Here is an 18,000-nt window from a genome sequence, read left to right on the forward strand (position 1 = left end):
TAAGGCCTTGAGTGGTGGGAGGTAAAGGCACTGACTGGGTCAGGGAGGGTCCTGGACACGAGTAAACACACACCAAAGACAAACTGATTTTATAGTTTCGCCTTCTGTAAGGCCGCCTGTATAGCAGAGGTAACTCATTCAGGAGACACTGTTTTATCCATTAGTTCTCTGAGGGCAGGGATGGCCAGTGTACATCCCTCAGTCTGATCCACAGTACATGGGTGCATGTTCTCTTGGGTGACAAGAATGGAGCCAGCTTTGCACTTGTTCTCCAACTTTGCAAACATACTGGACTTGTGGTGGGCCCGGCTTCACTCAGTGAGGCCTCCCCATTGCCCCAGAAAGGGATCTTGAGATGCCTCCTTGCAGAGCTGGACTCGTACCCTTCTAGTGATTCTGAAGGACTTGTGGCAGAAACCACAAGCAGAATTAAAAAGCCAAAACAGCTCTACTAAGTGCTTTAAGGAACACATTTTTCCAAAAAAGTATAATTAGTAAAAATATACTAGTTTTCTGCAAAACAAGAGGGTGATCTCTAAGCCTCCTTCTTAGGCCTGGTGGTTACTCGTGGTTCCCATTGAATCACAGTTGCTCAAGACGGGGGAGGCCTTTGGAAGCTGCCTGGTGTCCTGTGCTCCCGGGGACTTGTCCGCCTGGTTGGTAGGAGCACTCCCAGCCTGCTGACACCCCCATAGTTTCTGTAAATCTCTGCTTTGTCTTTCTCCTCGGGGACCCTATCCTGTTTTCCCAAAGCCTGGTGTCTTTGCACTGACTCCTCAAGAGAGGAGTCACATGAGATACTCTGCTTCATTTAATTTTAGGTTATTGTTGCTGCTGTCAGTCTATTGAAGTTCTGTAATGAATGCCTGTATTGTTCTCAGGCCCCAAGCCTTTTTCAAATCATCAGCACATTATAAAACACACTAATGAGTCTAATTCCCCACCCCCCAATACACACACACACACACACACACACACACACACACACACACACACACACACACACACAAAATGACACTGCTGAGTCCTCCAGATATGAACGGTAGTGGAAAGAGTCTGGGATTTGGAGGCAGCAGAGCAAGGTCACCAGCACTAAATGGTCATCCATTTAGTGCTGGTGACCTTGGGCAAGTCATTCATTCAGAATAAGCATTTATTCAGAATCTCCTTGTGTCAGTCTGCTATATAATCTCTGCAAAATGTTAACAACACCTGCCCCACTACCTTCCAGGACTGTTTGGAGGAGCTAATGGAGTCATACTTATGAAGTGGTCAAAGTAAACGCTAAACAAGAGTACGTTGACGGTATTAATCAGCAAAAAGATAAAAACAAAATTGGAGCGTGGGGGACAAGGGCCCAATCCACAACACCTGATATATCACTTGTGTGAGAAATACACCTATTCTGCTGTCCGGTGGTACTTGCGCTTTCAGAGCCCAGCCTTTCCTCAAGCTGGACCTGCTTTGCCCGGGATACCTTTCTCTACATTTCTGTCCTTGGAAGCCCTGCTCTTTCTCCAAGGCCCTGGTCAAAACTTCCTCTTCGACGAGGAATTAATTTCTCCCTCCCTCATGCCCCTCCTCTGCTTCTGCGATTTGTTTCTAGATGGAGCCCTGTTACTACACTGACCAATGGTCTTGAGGGAGGTGACGTGTTCTCCGCCAGGAATCCTGGCTCTGCCCTTTAGCTCATGTGACCCTGGTCAGGTGCACTGTCTTCTCTGGGCCTCTGTGTCCTCTTCTGTAAAACCTCCCTCCCCTTGCTGACTGTTGTGAGGATTAATGAAATACCACGTTTAGGGCCTACAGTGTGCCTTGTGCTTAGTGGGCAGGCCTCTGATGGATGTCTTCTGAACGAGACTGAATGGCACGCATACTTTGCTGGGTTCTCCTAAGACATGTAGAGGAGGTTCCACTTAACTGTGTGCAAGTGCAAATGAGGAATGCTAGGACATCCCCACCCAGCATTTGCTTCCTGTACTGTCACCAGGAAAGAGGAATTCCTCCTCAGAGGCACTCCTTTATGTTTCCATACCACTGTGTGAGGCAAGCATTAAACTACTCTGCCTTTCAGAGGCTTGGGGGTGGCCAGCATTGACTGCCAGCAAAGAGTTGGACGTGGTCACAGGGAAAGGAGGTGAGGAGTCTGAAGAGAGATTTGGCCTAGGACTGGTCTTGCTTAATGTCACATGTTTATTTGAAACCAAATGTAACATATTTATTTAAAGTCAAAGTTTAGGATTCTGTGTGGTTTCTTTTCTGACACCAATTCTCCAACAACCGGGTGTGCAACCATTCAGTTCAGTTGTGACACTAACTGCCCAGAATTAGTGCAGATCCCACAGGTTCAGGGCTCAGTCCCATGAGACTGTCCCACTTCAGACGCCAGCCACAAGCAGGGGCCCTGGGCTACCCACACTTATATTCTGCAGACTATAAATTCAGGGGTTCCCATGGCTCCTCCTTAAGTTTGATAACTTGCTAGAATGACTCACAGAACTCAGGAAAGCACTTTCCTTACTATTGCTGGTTTATTATAAAGGAAACATGCCAGGAACAGCCTGTGGAAGAGGAATGTGGGAGTGGGGCTGCCAACCTGGCAGCTCTCTCAACTGCATCACGTAGGGGTTATTATCCAGGTTTTATTATGTAGGCATTGTTAATTAAATCATTAGCCATTGGTGATTGAACTCAATCTCCTTCCCGGAGGTGGGGGAGGGGCTGAAAGTTCCAACCCTTTCTCTCTTCAAAGGATAGTTCCTCTGAGAAGCTGCCCCCCTCCTGAAGCTACCCCAGGGGCCCATCAAGAATCACCTCCTTTGCAAATCAACCATACTTCAATTAAAAAAAAAAAAAAAAAAGAATCACCTCCTTAGCATAAACTCAGGTTTCTTGCAAATAACAAAAGGCACTCCTATCACCCAGGAAATTCCAAGCATTTTAAAGGAGCTCTGTGCCAGAGACCTGGGACAAAGACCAAATACATGTTTTTAACTATACACAGATCCCCTGATGTTGTTCTTACTTAAATACTGCAGTTTTTGGAGCTGCAGGGGAGAAGGTGGAGGGCTGGAGATGTTCTCCTCAAAGCTGGTGTTGCTCAGAAGCTTTTACAAGTCCTTTCTTCCAGATCATTCTGTGTCTTTGGAATGCATCCTATCTGCTACCCACAGGGAAGGTCCCTAGGGCTGCAGGCCCTTCCCTTCTTTCCTAACACCTTCTTTCTCTCTTGCAGATGGCAGTTCTTGGCAGTTTTCGCTTCTCCCCTCCCTCCCCTCCCGGAGGTCCACATGTCTCCTGCTGTGGTCAGCCTGGGGTCAGTGCTCTCCTTCCTCTCCAAGTTGTTAGTGGGCCATGACAATATGCTTTCTGCTGGCCTTGACTGGAACATTCCCTAGAAGTCTGGTGAGAACTTCGGACCCTGCTTGCCCCATTAGTGCTTAAAAGTGAAGCCCAGACTCCTTCCACTCACATTAAGCCCCCGACATACCTGTCGGCCGTCTCCTGCTTCATCCCTCCGCTGTCCAGTCACAGGCAGCCGGGCCATTGGATTGTTGTCCTTCAAACATCCCAGGGGCTTTTCCACCTCTTGTTCCTTTTCCCTGTTGACTTAAAAAAAATGCACAACGTAGGGAGTGGCTGCAGTCTGATGGCTGTTAGATGGCAGGTATTCTTTTCCTTCCTGAGTTCCCTCAGGGCTCACCAGCTCACCATTGGGAGTGGCTGTAATTGCTGATGACTGTGACATCCTTTGTTTACTGATATGGCAGGAAAGATTCTATTTCTCGTCCCCCAAATGTCAGCTTCTCTGCACAGCTGTCCTTCAGTCACAGACATTGATTTCCTTGCTCTGTCAGCCATTCCCTGTGCTGGACACCAAGGGAGCTGTGAGGGAGGACTGCCTAAGCTTTGCCCTTGAGGCACTGACTCTTCTTCCTTTTCAACAACTGTCTGTCAGGCCTCCTGCCCTCCTCACAGCCTCTCACCCACTTGGCACCTGGTGCCACTTCCTTGTTTTGACATCTTTTCAGTTTCCTGTGTCTCCCCAGCTAGAGGCTTAGATGGATTTCCTCCATCCACACCTGTGTACTGAGTGTGTCCGCTACAGAGCAGGACAACATGACCCGGCTCTCTTGCTACTCTTTGGTGTGTCAGATGGATGAGAAAGAATATGCATGACAGGTGCAAAGGAGGGTAAATGTTATGAGGGGAACAAGCAGGTGTGGTGACGGGTGGTGGGTGCTAGTTTAGATGGGGTGTCAGAGGAACTCCTCACCCCTCCCACCCCAGAGGTCCCACAAAGCTATTCTTTTATTAAAAAAGAGGCCAATACATACTTGTTGAAAAATTTAATACTGTCCTTTGCATTTATTTCCATTTTTTAATAGACTTACAGACTTTCCATATAGAAGGGATGTCACCTGATTGGAAAGAGGAACTTGGAGCCCAAGACAGAGGCGCCTCCACCATCCACCTCAGAGGACTGTAGGGGGGCTGCAGGTGGTGCCGCTCCCAGACACCCCTGGCCGCCGCGTGACTCCACCTTCCTGGCATCCTTCTGCCCTGTTTCATTCTGGTTCCACGTGAACGTGTTGCTCTGGAAATAGGAGTCCCTAGACACATACTTGACCAGTGTGAGTCTGTGCTTGTAGGAGGTGCTGGCCTGGAGTGTTGCCATCAGAACAACGGCCTTGTTGAGTGTTCTCTCTGAGCCGAGAGTTGTGCTGAGAGCTTTACGCAAACTCATTTCACCCTCACCCCTTGTAAGAACCTGCAAAGTAGTATCAGGTTTCGCCGTGTTTGACAGGTGAGGACGCTGAGGCACAGTGAGGCAGCAGAAGTGCCCAGAGGTCACTCTGCTGAGGGAGGCAGAACCCGGTCCAAATCCAAATCTGTCAGGCTCCAGAGCTCTCGGTCCTGGAGACCATGTCACCTTCCACTACTTGGAATTCTCAGGCTGCTTCCGGATGGCCTTCCAATAGGGAGGGCATAATTTAATTCTGTGGAATAATGCTGTGGGGCAGAACAGGTGATGTTAACTCTCGACATGGTGACTTGTCTGCAATTATGTGGCCACCAGGGTCAAGAGGTTCAACATCACCCCTCCCCCCCATTCAACTGTTCAACTGTCTTATAGCAGGTGCTGGGGGATTGTAGTGGATGCTGGTTATGCGGGTGGGAGGGGGGAGGTGAGGGTGGTTACACTGAGGGAGGGGTAGCCTAGAGCTGAGGTGAGGGTTCCATCCCTTGGATCCCCCGTTTTCCTTATCTAACGAGTGGTTCTGAAAACAGCATCCACCTTACAGGGGCAAATTTTGGAAGCAGCCTGCTCAGAGAGAACAGACTCTAGTCAAAGCAAGGCCAGCCACATTGTGATGCTACTGCTCAGGCCATGGTTTCTCACAGGCACCTGCTGCAAGCCCAGCCCCAGCCCCAGTGGTGCATCAGGTGCAAGCAATGAAGCTGAAGGGTGATTCAGATGGGCTTGGCCTTGGCCTCCAGGGTTTATGAAAGAAATTGAGCGTAAAAACACTGATATGATCCAGTAGTAACACTACAGATAGGCCAAGGGGTGGACATGTTGGTAGGACAGTGTCTGTGAGCAGAGGAATCTTGAGAGAAATTTCTGTAGAGGCAACAGGATGGAGGGTGGGTGATGGTGTGATTTTGACTGGGCTGGTTTTATGGGGATGGGATTTCAGGGGCTTGGAGAGCTGAGTATGTAGTGCAAAGGCGATTCTAGGAGATAATTCCAAGGCAGAAGTAGGATCAACTGCCCAGCCCTTCCTGCTCCTACAGAAGGGGAAGAAGAAAGCAAGTGCCCTATTTAGCAATCTAAATATGGCAGTAATAGGGATGTTAGTAATTAGTATATCAAACATCCCAGACTCTGAAAAAAATCAGTCCATTTACTGTAGGGAATTGACTTGTTGTTATCAAACAGAAGGAGCCAAGATGGTACCTCAGTAGTCAGGGTCCTACTTCAGCATCTCTACAGCATTGATGAGATAAGACCATCGAGGGGCCATTTTAAAACTGAATGTATTTGTCCATATTCATTCATTCATTTCCAGACTGACAGCTGTGATTTTAGTAGTTAGTTCTTTTCTTTTCTCTTTTTCTCCTGAAAGAGACTGGGCTCTTGTCACTACCCCACAAACTCTCAAATTCCTTGAGGACTAAGGAAGCAGGGAAATAAATAAATAAATAAATAAATGAGTGAAATAACATACAGAGACAAAATGTTTATCTGACACACAGTATGTTCTCAGTGAATTTCAAGGAGGCGGTTGGTCGTGGTGGTTGAGAATGCAGGCTCCTGACACTTACTGATGTGTGGCCTTGGGCAGGTCACTTTATCACTCTGTCTGGTTCCACTTTTGTCATCTGGGGCCAGGAATACCACCAAACCCATAGACTTGTGAGGATCAAATGAATGAATCCACTTAGATGCATAGTATAGTGCCTTGTACATAATAGGCATTCAGAGAAGTTAGCTATTAATTGTAAAACTATTTTATCACTTTACTTATTTAGGGATGGAAAATTCCCATGCTTGTAGGCAGTTAGCATAAATGAGAGAAATGGGGGAGCTGGGGGGCCTGATCTAAACGGGAGACTGATGTTAAGGAGAGCGTGGAGCCGGCGCTGTGATTTTCAGAATCTCCTCTAGGGGAGTGTCACCCCAGGTCCCAGCATGGCTCCTGAAAAGGTAAATACCTTTTACATTTTCTCTTCAAGCCCTTATGTATTCAATTATTTCTCAAAACCCTGCTTTTAGCTAGCGCAAAGCCTTGGCCAGATCTTGAGTTGTGAGGTTTGTTCTTTCTCCTTCTTAAGCCCACCTTACCTTTCTTCCGGGGAAGCGTCCAGCACGTTTTCTTCACGATCTCAGACCTCAACGAAGGGCGTCGAAAACTCAGGGCTCGCTGGTACAAATCAGGAGTGACTGCAGAGGTGGAATTTGGGGCGTCTGCATCGCGCGTAGGGGCGGAGCGGGGTCTCCCTGGGGGACCCTGACTCACCAGCAGGTGGCGATCTGTCTGCGAGGCGTGCAAGGTTCATCCAGAAACTTGAACGGGATGTTGATGCCACTGCATGAGAGGAGCACAACCAAATCTCCCCGAGCCGAGCTGTCGGCATCCGCGAAAAGGTGGGGAGAGAAGGGAGCGCACTCCCTCCTGGAGTGACACCACAAGCTTCATTCGGGAAGGCTTCAGGAGGGGTGAGTACTGAGCAGCGAACGGAAAATGGAGCGACGTCCTTTTCTTAGGGCATTGTCCGTGGCTTGTATTGACTGGCTTTCCGACCCTCTGGGAAATTTCTGGAAGGGAGCTGCCTGAGCAGATGAAGGGAGAGCGGGAAAGAAGCCCAGGAAGCCGGTGCTCCCACGCCCGGCGCTCTGCAGCTGTAGGAGCGCGGGTCAGCCCAGCCAGATGGCGCTGTCTGGCTTTCTCTGGGCCTCCCGCTCCAGTCCCTAGAGGTCCCAGCCGCAGCGGCCCCTCTAGCCGACCGGCTCAGGCTCTGTGGTTCCGGGCGGAAGTGAGGCGCCGAGCGGAACGGCCTCTGGTGACATTTTATCCGGGCGGTTCGGACGAGTGAAGGGACTTGGCGGTGGAGGCTGCGGAGGCGGTGAGATTCGCTTTGGCCCCGGTGGGGCTCTGACCGCAACCCCCTGCTCGCCGCTGGGGCTTGTGCCGAGGAAGAGAAGGCGGCGGTGGCCGTGACGTTCAGAGTCGCCGCGGCCCGGAGAGACCCGGCCCGGGGGGGGTCGGTGTGTGCCCCGACGGGGCGCGCGGAGCGGGCGAGGAGGTGCGGGGCCGCCGCGGAGCGCAGGTGAGGCGGGAAGGGGCGCAGGGTCGCGGCCCGGCTACCGGTCGAGCCGCGGGACCCGGGCTGCTTCCCGGGAAGGGGTCGGGTTGAGTCGGAGGGGTGCGGGCCGCGGGCGTTGCTCTGCGGCGTCTGGGCGTCCGGGTCGTGACGGGCAGGGCTGTCGGACGCCGGGTGTTTGAGCCCGGGCGTGGCGGGAGGCGCGGCCCGGGTGGGGGCCAGCGAGGGGGGCGGAACAGTCCGACCCTTGGCTCGCCGGCTCGCTGGTAACCCTCGCGTCCTCCGGGCCCGGCCGAGTTGGCGGGCCGAGCCCCCCCTCCTCTTCCCCGGCCTGGCGGGTTCCTTTACCAGGCGGCGGAGAGGAGGCTGGAGGTGCCGCAGCCCGTGGGCTGCGCGGGGGAGCGGCTTCGTCGCACTGGAGTTGTCTTCACGCAACTTTCCGGCGCCCCAGGTCACTCGGGGAGCGGCGGCGGCGGCTTTGCCAGCTGCGTTGGCCCCGCGAGCCGGGATCTGGCGCCGACACCTGCCCCGACTCTTGAGAGCCCGGGCGGCCGCCCCAGCACCGCGGCTGCCGAGGCCTAGGAGGAGGGAGGAAGGCTCTCTCCGGCGTGGCGCCGCCTGCGTTTCGGCAGTGCTTCCACTACCTTCGGCCTCCGGTCAATGGGAGGGATGTGTCAGTCTCCAAAATTGACATCTTCTGGCGAGTTTGTCAAGTTTATTTAGAAACCCGGCGAGGATGTAAACTGACGAACCTCAGCTTAAAGATCATTGTCTCCTCTGACTCTTCTCAGAGAGAATTCTCTTTTCCCCAGTAGTACTTCGTACTTTATACTTTATCAATTGTAGCACCGATCTCAGTGTATTGTTGGGGCAGCAACCCCCAACAGAACCTCACGTCATTCATTCTCCCTTTTAAATCGTCCTCTCCGCTGTCACAGAATAGATGCTCACAGGTTGAAGGAATGAACGTCTGTACTTGTTCCAGATTGAACCGCTTGAACAGTTTGTGCTGGATGTGCTTTTCGTTTCTCGCCTGAGCTTCTGCTTTCTGAATCCTTCCACCCAGTAGGATGAAAAACCCACTGATGATGATACTTTGTCAAGGTTGGACCTTTTAATTACATCTGGCAGTTTTGCTTAGGCTGTTATTGTGTAGTGTCGTTGGGCACAGGTTAACAGTTTGAATTACTCCTTTTCTTCTCCTGGGATAGTTTAAGGATGGAGGCTATTAACTTTATAATGCGGTTTTGCTGATCCTGGCAATCAAGATTCCTTCAGTAAGAGCATTGCCTTTTGATTTAACAAGCATTTTTAGAGGCCTACAATTATTACCTGATGTCCTGAGAAGTCACAATGCTGATCTTTTTTAGTAGGAAGTGTAATATTTTGGCCAAATAATCTGGCTAATAAAATGCCTAATTGAGTGCTTTATGCACAGTAGGTGCCGAATAAATAAAACTATGAATTAAATTTGAAATCAGGAAACTAAGATGGTATTTACTGTGATGACCTGTTTGCTACTTTATGAAGAACCTTAATGAAATTTCATGCAGTTCCATAAAATGAGAAATAAAAATATTTTTAGACATTTCTAAATCAGATTCCTTCAGAGTGCTTTTCAGTAATCTTAAAACTTCAAACCATATCTTTTTCGTAATGTTAACAAAGTTTCCAAATAGGTGATAAAATATGAAAGGAAGGGAGAAACTTCAAGGTAATTATACTTGAGGTATCAGCTAAATATGATTTCCTAATGGAAATTTTTTTTTTCCTGACATCATTTTGTGAAAAATGAGATGGACTAAACTGGAAACTTACCCTACTGTTAGCTTCATATTAAGTTCACAGTGTAGTTGTTACGTTACTCACTAATTCAGTTTATATTACTCTTAATTGCTTTTATGAAAGTGTCATAAATGCTCTTTGTTTTATAGTCTTCATGATTAAAGATAGGTTTAGCTTTAGATTCTAATTTAATGCAGTTCTAAGAGAACTGAGTGCTCAATGTTTGTCCTTCAAAGATTTCTATTTCATATATGACATTGGTACCTTAAGTGTCCTTAGTGTATGACTAGTAATTTCTGGGAGGTGGTGTAGTTACTCATTCAAGGGGTTGTTTTGCCAGGATCTTCAGTCTTATGGTTTTATTTTAATGTGTGCATGAATAGAGTTGACATATGGGCAATTAGAATGTTTTTGTTTTTTCTTTTTAAAGCTTGGAACTGGTTGTGTGTGTGTACACACACACACAGTAGAGACCGAGACCGTATGTTTGTAACTTTGGTAAATCATCTTAATTTTCCTCCAGGTAACTAGCAACATGAAAACAGTGTATATTCATGTTTACTGAATTGACAATACTTAAGAAAATCTGTAAAAGGTGAAAAATGTTGTACTATTACTGTGTTTTCTTTTGAACCGCACTGATTTCAGTATTCTGTATTATTTTAGAAAAGAGTTTAGGGCCAAATAAAGTTTCTTGTGTAATTAAGAAGTAAAAACGAAATAGACGTATTGATAACTGAGTAAAAAGCTATGAGACTATAGAAGAGGGGAAGAACTATTGAGAAAACAGACCAAAACATTCAGGTGGAACTTCTTTATTCTCACAACACTAATTGATTGATTGCTTACTGTGTGCCAATAGTGCTCTAGTTGCTGGTGCTCTAGTGGTGAATATGACTGTCAGGTCTTGATGCTAAAGAAACTTACCCTTTAAAAAAAATTTTAAGTTTACATTACTGTTTATGCTTTGTGTTGGACATTCCGTAGGTTTGGATAAATGTGTAATGACATGTATCCATCATTGTGGTATCATACAGAGTATTTTCACTACCCTAAAAATGCTCTGCCTGTCCTTCGCTCCTCCACCCCACCCTACCCCCAACAGCCCCTGGCAACCACTGATCTTTTCATTGTTGCCACTGTTTTGCCTTTTCCGTGACGTCATATAGTTGGAATCATACAGTATGTAGCCTTTTCAGATTGGCTTCTTTCACTTAGTAATGCATATCTAAGCTTCTTCTGTGTTTTTTCATGGCATGGTAGATCATTTCTTTATAGTGTCGAATAATATTCCATTGTCTGGATCTACCACTGTTTATTTATTTATTCACCTCCTGAAGGATATCTTGGTTGAAGAAACTTACACATTTAAACCTGGAGGTTGAGATATATTTCCATGTGGGCATTCCAGGCTAGGGAACAGCCTAAGCAAAGTTGTGAGTATCAGTGATCTTGAATGGTGTTTGAGTTTACAGAGGGGTAGATGTAAACTCTGTGGGGTAGAGGAAGGTAGGGCCAGGTTTATAAAAGTACCTTAGTCTGCTAGTGAGTTATTAATTTTTTTCTTTAAGGGGAATATGAAGGATGAGGTAGACATTCTTTGAAGGATTTTTCTTTATCCTTAAGTTCACTGAGTAGAAGTTTTGTTGGTATTATTTCTTTATTATGGGTTGATTCTTGATAGCCAGACTAAAGTAATTTGATAGTTATTTTTCTTTAGTTGTCAAATTCCAGTCTTAAGTTTAAATTTGATTGGTGTTGTGAAACTTTTCTCAATCCTATTTTAGCCTTTATTTATTTTTCTTTAAATATTTATTTATTTATTTAGGCTGCTCTGGGTCTTAGTTGCGGCATGCAGACTTCTTAGTTGCAGCATGTGAACTCTTAGTTGCGGCATGCATGTGGGATCTAGTTCCTCGACCAGGGAGCGAATCTGGGCCCCCTGCATTGGAAGCTCGGAGTCTTACCCATTGAACCATCAGGGAAGTCCCAGCCTTTATCTTAATTGAAACTACTTACCTTACTCTTTCAGCACTAATGATGGAACTTAGGGAAGTAAATGTTTTCTGCTTCTTTGTGGACACCTTCTCTTAGCAGAAGTGGGACTGATGTTCAGTCAGTTTTCACACACAGCCTACCGGTCCTTGTGATGAAAGGAAGGAGCAGGGTGAAACTAAAATTATCTTGCTTGTTTTACTCTCTTATATTCCTAAACTGCTAGGAGAGAAAATGCGTATTATATATATTGTACATATTTATCATATTAGTAGAAGCCAATAATAGTAACTGTGATTTAAAAATGCTGTAAAGTGACCAGTATGACTCAGGTTTGATGGTTGTCTTATTTAAAATTTGTGGCGTTAATTTACAGTGTTTTTTATTGAAGTATAGTTGATTTACAGTGTTGTGTTAATGTCTGCTGTACAGTAAAGTGATTCAGCTGAACATATATATACATTCTTTTTTACATTCTTTTCCACTGTGGCTTATCACAGGTTATTGAATGTAGTTCCCTGTGCTATACAGCAGGACCCCATTGTCCATCCATTCCACATATGCTAGCGGACATCTGATAACCCCAATCTCACTCCATCCCCTCCTGCCCCCTTGCCCTGGCAACCACAAGTCTGTTTTCTCTGTTACAGTGTTTGTTTTAAGTTTTGTTTCTATTCTCTTTCATGTCTTTATTCCAAATAGATACCTCATACCTCTTTGCTCAGATTCTGTCACTTAAAATAGCCAATAGATGGTGTAAGTCCTAAGTTACTAATTTGACTTTATTTAATTTAAAAACTACCTGGATGAGTATTTTCTAGTTAAGTGAAGATTAATCAAAAGTAGAAATTTATCCGAAGAACTTAATTTGTATGTGGGGTCAGTTATACCTGGTTAAATTAAAAACCCATTTACTGAGCACTCAGGTGCCCAGGTGGAGATGGGTACAAAGATAAAAGAAATTTCTGCTCAAGGAACTCAAATCTAGGGAACCAGATGATTTCTAAGTTTCTTTCTGGCTCTAAAATGTGGAGAAGAAAAGTAGGCTGTAGGACAAAAAGTACTGTACAAAATAACTAGAGTATGGAGTTAGTTGTTTTCTTTATAAAATAATTTAAAATTAGGTATTGGAAAATAGCATTTTTTTCTTAAATGGGTCTCTAAGATTAAAAGAAAATGATTGGAGACTTGAATGTTCATTTTTGTACTGCCAGTTCATGTATGAAATAACTTTTTCCTCTGCCTGGAATACAAGTCCATGTATTAGTAAATTAGTTCTGATTGTTGTCCAAAGAGCAACAAGATTAAATGGTAGAACTTATTATAGCAGCCATTCCCAAGAATGTGGATAAACTAGGATTGTGTTTAGTTAATCTAGAAATTCAAGTTTTCATTAGCATGGTTAACAATAGGGAAACCAGCTACTGACAAAAGGGATCGGTAGAAGTTATTTTTTACTGAGTTGTCTGGCTTAAAAAAAAATAACTTCTATGATGTTCAGAGTCAGCATTTTGTTAGGTGCCTTATAATTAGAGAAAGGTATTGTTGGGGATAGGGAAGTTGGGTATGGACTAAAACTCTAGGAAAACAGGACTGTTTTCCTTTCTGTACTAAGAACAAAAACCTCATGTGGTTAGGATTTTAAGCAGTATCTTGTCTGCCTTAGTTTTAACCTAGCATAGAAACATAGTTTAGTCTTAAATCAGCATTATATCATCAAGGGTTTCCCATTATTTATGTCCACTGCGATCCACTAAACAATTTGCTATGAGCCTGAGGTGAGGGCATGTATAGTGGATAGGATTTTGGCAATATTTATTTTGGGGACCTCAGATCCCAGCATGTGGTGACCCCTCTTTATTTGTAATGTCTTCTGAGGGAGATAGAAAATGGCCAGAGAGAAATCTTGGAGGAAATCTAGAACCTGTGTTTTAAATTATTCTTGATTTACACTGATGGTGCTTTTGAGTCTCTCATTAGCAACGGTGCATTTTTTGCATTTGGTAACTTCCTTGACTTCTTACTTGATGCTAGTTTATTCACAGCCCTGGTGCTAGGCCAGATACTCGTCAGTAGTAATATCCGCAACATGAAGTGATTTGAGCAGCCATTATCACTCGTGGCCTATTTATAGAGCTTATATCAGTGGAGAAAAGGTTGGCTGGCAAGCAAGCAGAGCTGCTCTCTTCCCGTGGTTGCAGTCTTGCAATTTATATTTCAGTTCCAGGTAGGCCACATCTATTCATCTGCATTAAGTTTTAGTGTTCCCTTTCTGTACTCCAACCCTTTTGCACTCCAGTTTCTTTCTTTCTTTTTTTAAAAAATAAATTTATTTATTTATTTATTTTTGGCTGTGTTGGATCTTCGTTGCTGTGCGCGGGCTTTCTCTAGTTGCAGCGAGCGGGGGCTACTCTTCATTGGGGTGCGCGGGCTTCTCATTGCTGTGGCTTCTCTTCTTGCGGAGCACAGGCTCTAGGCCCGCAGGCTCAGTAGTTGTGGCCCACGGGCTTAGTTGCTCTGCACGGGCTTAGTCACTCCGTGGCATGTGGGATCTTCCCGGACCAGGGCTTGAACCCGTGTCCCCTGCATTGGCAGGAGGATTCTTAACTGCTGCGCCACCAGGGAAGCCCTGCACTCCAGTTTCTTAGTCAACTTTACTCTTGAAGGAAAAAACAAAATAACTTATCACACTGAAAAATAATTAGCAATAATTTCTTGATAGCATATGATATTCAATGTTCACATTTCTCCTATCTCATAAATGTGTTTTTACAGTTATTCAGATTGAGTCAAATAAGGTCTGTGCATTGTTTTGTAATGTATAGGTGACCCCCCCATTTCTTTTTCCTGGCAAATTATTTGTTGAAGAAACAGTTTTCCCACAGTTTGGATTTCCAGTTAACATTGCTAGTGGTGTACCAGTCTCCTGGGGTTCTTGTTAATTGACATTAGGTTTAGAGGCTTGATCAGGTTTGATTTCTATAACGTATTGTCTCTCGTTTTTTATTTTTTGTCTTTGAGGGGGCAGAAATACTTTATAGGTGATGCTGAGTGCTTGCATCAGAAGGCACATAATGTTTAGTTCTCTGTGATGTTAGCAGCTGATGATGCTCATTGCCTTGCTCCATTAATTAATTACTCATCATTCCTTACTCTGAATGCCTTTCATCATTGCCAGTTCTGAGTCTTTTATACTCTATCTTGTTTATAGTTATAGCCTCTTCAATCTCTTCCTTTTGAGAGCTAAGGGAAAGGAAGAGATGAGTTGCTGTGGAGAAAAGGGCTATTTCCACTGTACTGTAATTCTGTAGATGTTTTTATTTCAGTTTCAATTTTTGATTCCTGTATTGTCCACAGTATCCATGCTACAACTTCTCAGTGGAAAAACTTACCCTGAATCCTGACAAATAATTGAAAGAAGACCTTCGAAAGCAGAATGTTTTGAGATGGTGCTTATTTAAGATAAGAATACTGTTGTCATCAAAGTATTTAGTATTTATGTATACAAATTAGAAAAGAGGTTAATTTTTCTATTTCAGACGGTTTGAGAGCATCACTGTTAAAGATGCATAGAATCTCTTCCTAGAACTGAATATCTGGGGAGAGGGGGCTTCATTTTGATTTTTGATAAGATACTGCTTTTTACATTATTTGTGTTATGTAGCTTAAGATAGTTTCTGGTTTTGCATCTATAAATATACAAGCACTTTATATAGTGTTCTCAATGTAAGGAAGCAGCTTTACTAGGCTGTTAGCAGTTGTGTCTGTGTTTTTGTTTTTTTCTTTTTTTTTAGCACCTTTAATTATTATTTATTGATTGATTGATTTATTTGGCTGTGTTGGGTCTTCGCTTCCGTGCGAGGGCTTCCTCTAGCCGCGGCAAGCGGGGGTCACTCTTCATTGCGGTGCGCGGGCCTCTCACTATCGTCGCCTCTCTTGTGGAGCACAGGCTCCAGACGCGCAGGCTCAGTAGTTGTGGCTCACGGGCCCAGTTGCTCTGCGGCATGTGGGATCCTCCCAGACCAGGGCTCGAACCCGTGTCCCCTGCATTAGCAGGCAGATTCTCAACCACTGCGCCACCAGGGAAGCCCATTTGTGTCTGTTTTGTCATATGATTTTTTTTTTTTAATTTATTTAATTTACTTATTTTTGGCTGTGTTGGGTCTTTGTTGCTGTGCACAGGCTTTCTCTAATTGCGGCGAGTGGGGGCTACTCTTCGTTGCAGTGTGCAGGCTTCTCATTGTGGTGGCTTCTCTTGTTGCGGAGCACGGGCTCTAGGCATGCGGGCTTCAGTAGTTGCAGCACGTGGGCTCAGTAGTTGTGGCTCGCGGGCTCTAGAGCACAGGCTCAGTAGTTGTGACACACGGGCTTAGTTGCTCCGTGGCATGTGGGATCTTCCCAGACCAGGGCTGGAACCCATGTCCCCTGCAGTGACAGGCGGATTCTCAACCACTGTGCCACCAGGGAAGCCCTTGTCTTATGTTTTTATCTGGAAAGATAAAAGGGGAGTTACTCTATCAGAAATCATGCTGATTCTATGTAATGGAATATATATATTTTTTAAACTTCCCTATTTAATTAAATTAATTAATTAATTAATTGGCTGCCACGTAGCATGCGGGATCTTTAGTTCCCCCACCAGGGATTGAACCCATGCCCCCTGCAGTGGAAGCACGGAGTCTTAACCATTGGACCACCAGAGAAGTCCCTGTAATGGAATATATTTTTATATACAAGTCACTAGTACTATTAAGCAAACAAGGTATGTATTTCGTTAGTGGTCTTGGTGATATTTAAAAATGATTCGGTTCATCAATTCAACCAATAATTGTTAAATATTATGTGTTAGGAACTGTGAGCGAACCAATAAACATAATCTCTGTTTTCAAAGAAGATTGTAATATAATGGGGCTGAGGAGGGTGAGTAAAACATTTATACCAATAAGTTGTATCTTTTTAATTGCTTTCCTCATGGTGTGTTATTTCCCTTCTCCCTCATGTATAAGGTTAGCTCTTAATTTCTTGGGGTTAAATGTTCTCAGTCATATTGTGTGTGTGTGTGTGTGTGTGTGTGTGTGTGTGTGTGTGTGTGTGTGTGTGTGTGTGGTTTGCTTTAAAAATCACCCTCTTAGAGCAGTGTATTTGTGTGCCACAGTTAGAAAATTCAGGTAATAATTGTTAGGTGCTAATTTTTTTGATGATTACTGGTATTGTGATTCTCTCCCACCATTAGAATTAGATTGTCACAATGTCTATTTTGATATTTAACTTGTCTAACACTGTAGAATAATATTATAATCTTTCTGTGACAGTTGCCCATACCAGCAGGAAGTAGGCACACAATACTGTTTGAAAGCCTTGCTTCATTCTAGTTTTATCTTCACAGGTTGCAATTTGTCCTGGTCTCCTGTTCTTGTTTATATTTGAAAAACAAAACCAAGCAAAACTTCAGAACTCTTCAGGACTTTTTTTTAAGTTTCTGGTGTAGAGTAGGCAAATTTTGACAAAAACCTAAGAGAGTGGTTTTAAAAACCCATGACTGATTGTCATGGATTTTTTTTTTTTTAAACCTTGGTCCCAGTTACATACTAGGGAAGTTACTACTGCTTAAAAAAATGAGTTAGCAGTAGACGCAAGCTATAATCTGTTTCATATCATAACTGTCGCGAAAGCAGGAACTTCTGTTATCTTAGAGTTAGCTACATTCTTATTGGTGGTTTCATGACTTTCTTTAAGTCTCATCCATATAAGAAGTAAATATTTTAACAAAAGTATAGAAACAGTCCAATTGATTTGATTTTTACTGCTGGGAGAGTGCATCATTTTTGAATCGTAAGTTCAGTAATAAACATGCATAGTTGAATATTTGAACTGTAAGGCAGCTAACAATTTTTAGATTTTGAAGCTAAGCCTATTTAAAAAAAAAAATTTAGAAAACTTGTTTAGGGACGTCCCTGGCGGTTCAGTGGTTAGGACTTGGTGCTTTCACTGCTGTGACCCTGGGTTCAGTCCCTGGTAGGGGACCTAAGGTCCCGCAAGCTGTGCAGTGCGGCCAAATAAAAATTAAAAAATAAAAGTAGGGACTTCCCTGGTGGCGCGGTGGTTAAGAATCCGCCTGCCAATGCAGGGGACACGGGTTCGATCCCTGGTCCGGGAAGATCCCACATACCGTGGAGCAGCTAAGCCCGTGCACCACAACTACTGAAGCCCGCACGCCTAAAGCTGGTGCTCCGCAACAAGGGAAGCCACCGCAATGAGTAGCCTGTGGACCGCAACGAAGAGTAGCCCCTGCTCACCGCAATGAGAGAAAGCCCGCGCTCAGCAATGAAGACGCAATGCAGCCAAAAATAAATAGAAAATAAATTTTAAAAAATAAATAAATAAAAAATT

General features: G+C 44.7%; 2 protein-coding genes across 4 annotated transcripts in view; one reads left to right on the forward strand and one right to left on the reverse strand.

The window, feature by feature from the left end:
* The first annotated feature begins 7,070 nt into the window (after positions 1–7,070).
* The window catches only part of ARK2N (arkadia (RNF111) N-terminal like PKA signaling regulator 2N), an 80,704-nt gene continuing 69,774 nt past the window's right edge, over positions 7,071–18,000 (forward strand). For 2 of the 3 annotated variants that reach the window (XM_068563334.1, XM_068563336.1), the window contains exon 1: positions 7,551–7,836. The gene's annotated coding sequence lies outside the window, so the exon portion shown is untranslated. Of the gene's footprint in view, positions 7,226–7,550; positions 7,837–18,000 lie in introns of those variants that run through there. The other variant, XM_068563335.1, reaches the window with a different exon arrangement.
* On the reverse strand, positions 7,270–8,734 carry LOC137776212 (uncharacterized protein DKFZp434B061-like). Its single transcript, XM_068562454.1, has 2 exons — positions 8,726–8,734; positions 7,270–8,481 (listed from the first exon to the last, which is right to left on the reverse strand). Exons 1-2 carry the CDS (start codon positions 8,732–8,734, stop codon positions 7,270–7,272), a joined length of 1,221 nt encoding a protein of 406 aa, XP_068418555.1.

Source organism: Eschrichtius robustus, chromosome 14 (genome assembly GCF_028021215.1).
Source record: "Eschrichtius robustus isolate mEscRob2 chromosome 14, mEscRob2.pri, whole genome shotgun sequence".
Classification (NCBI taxonomy): Eukaryota; Metazoa; Chordata; class Mammalia; order Artiodactyla; family Eschrichtiidae; genus Eschrichtius; species Eschrichtius robustus.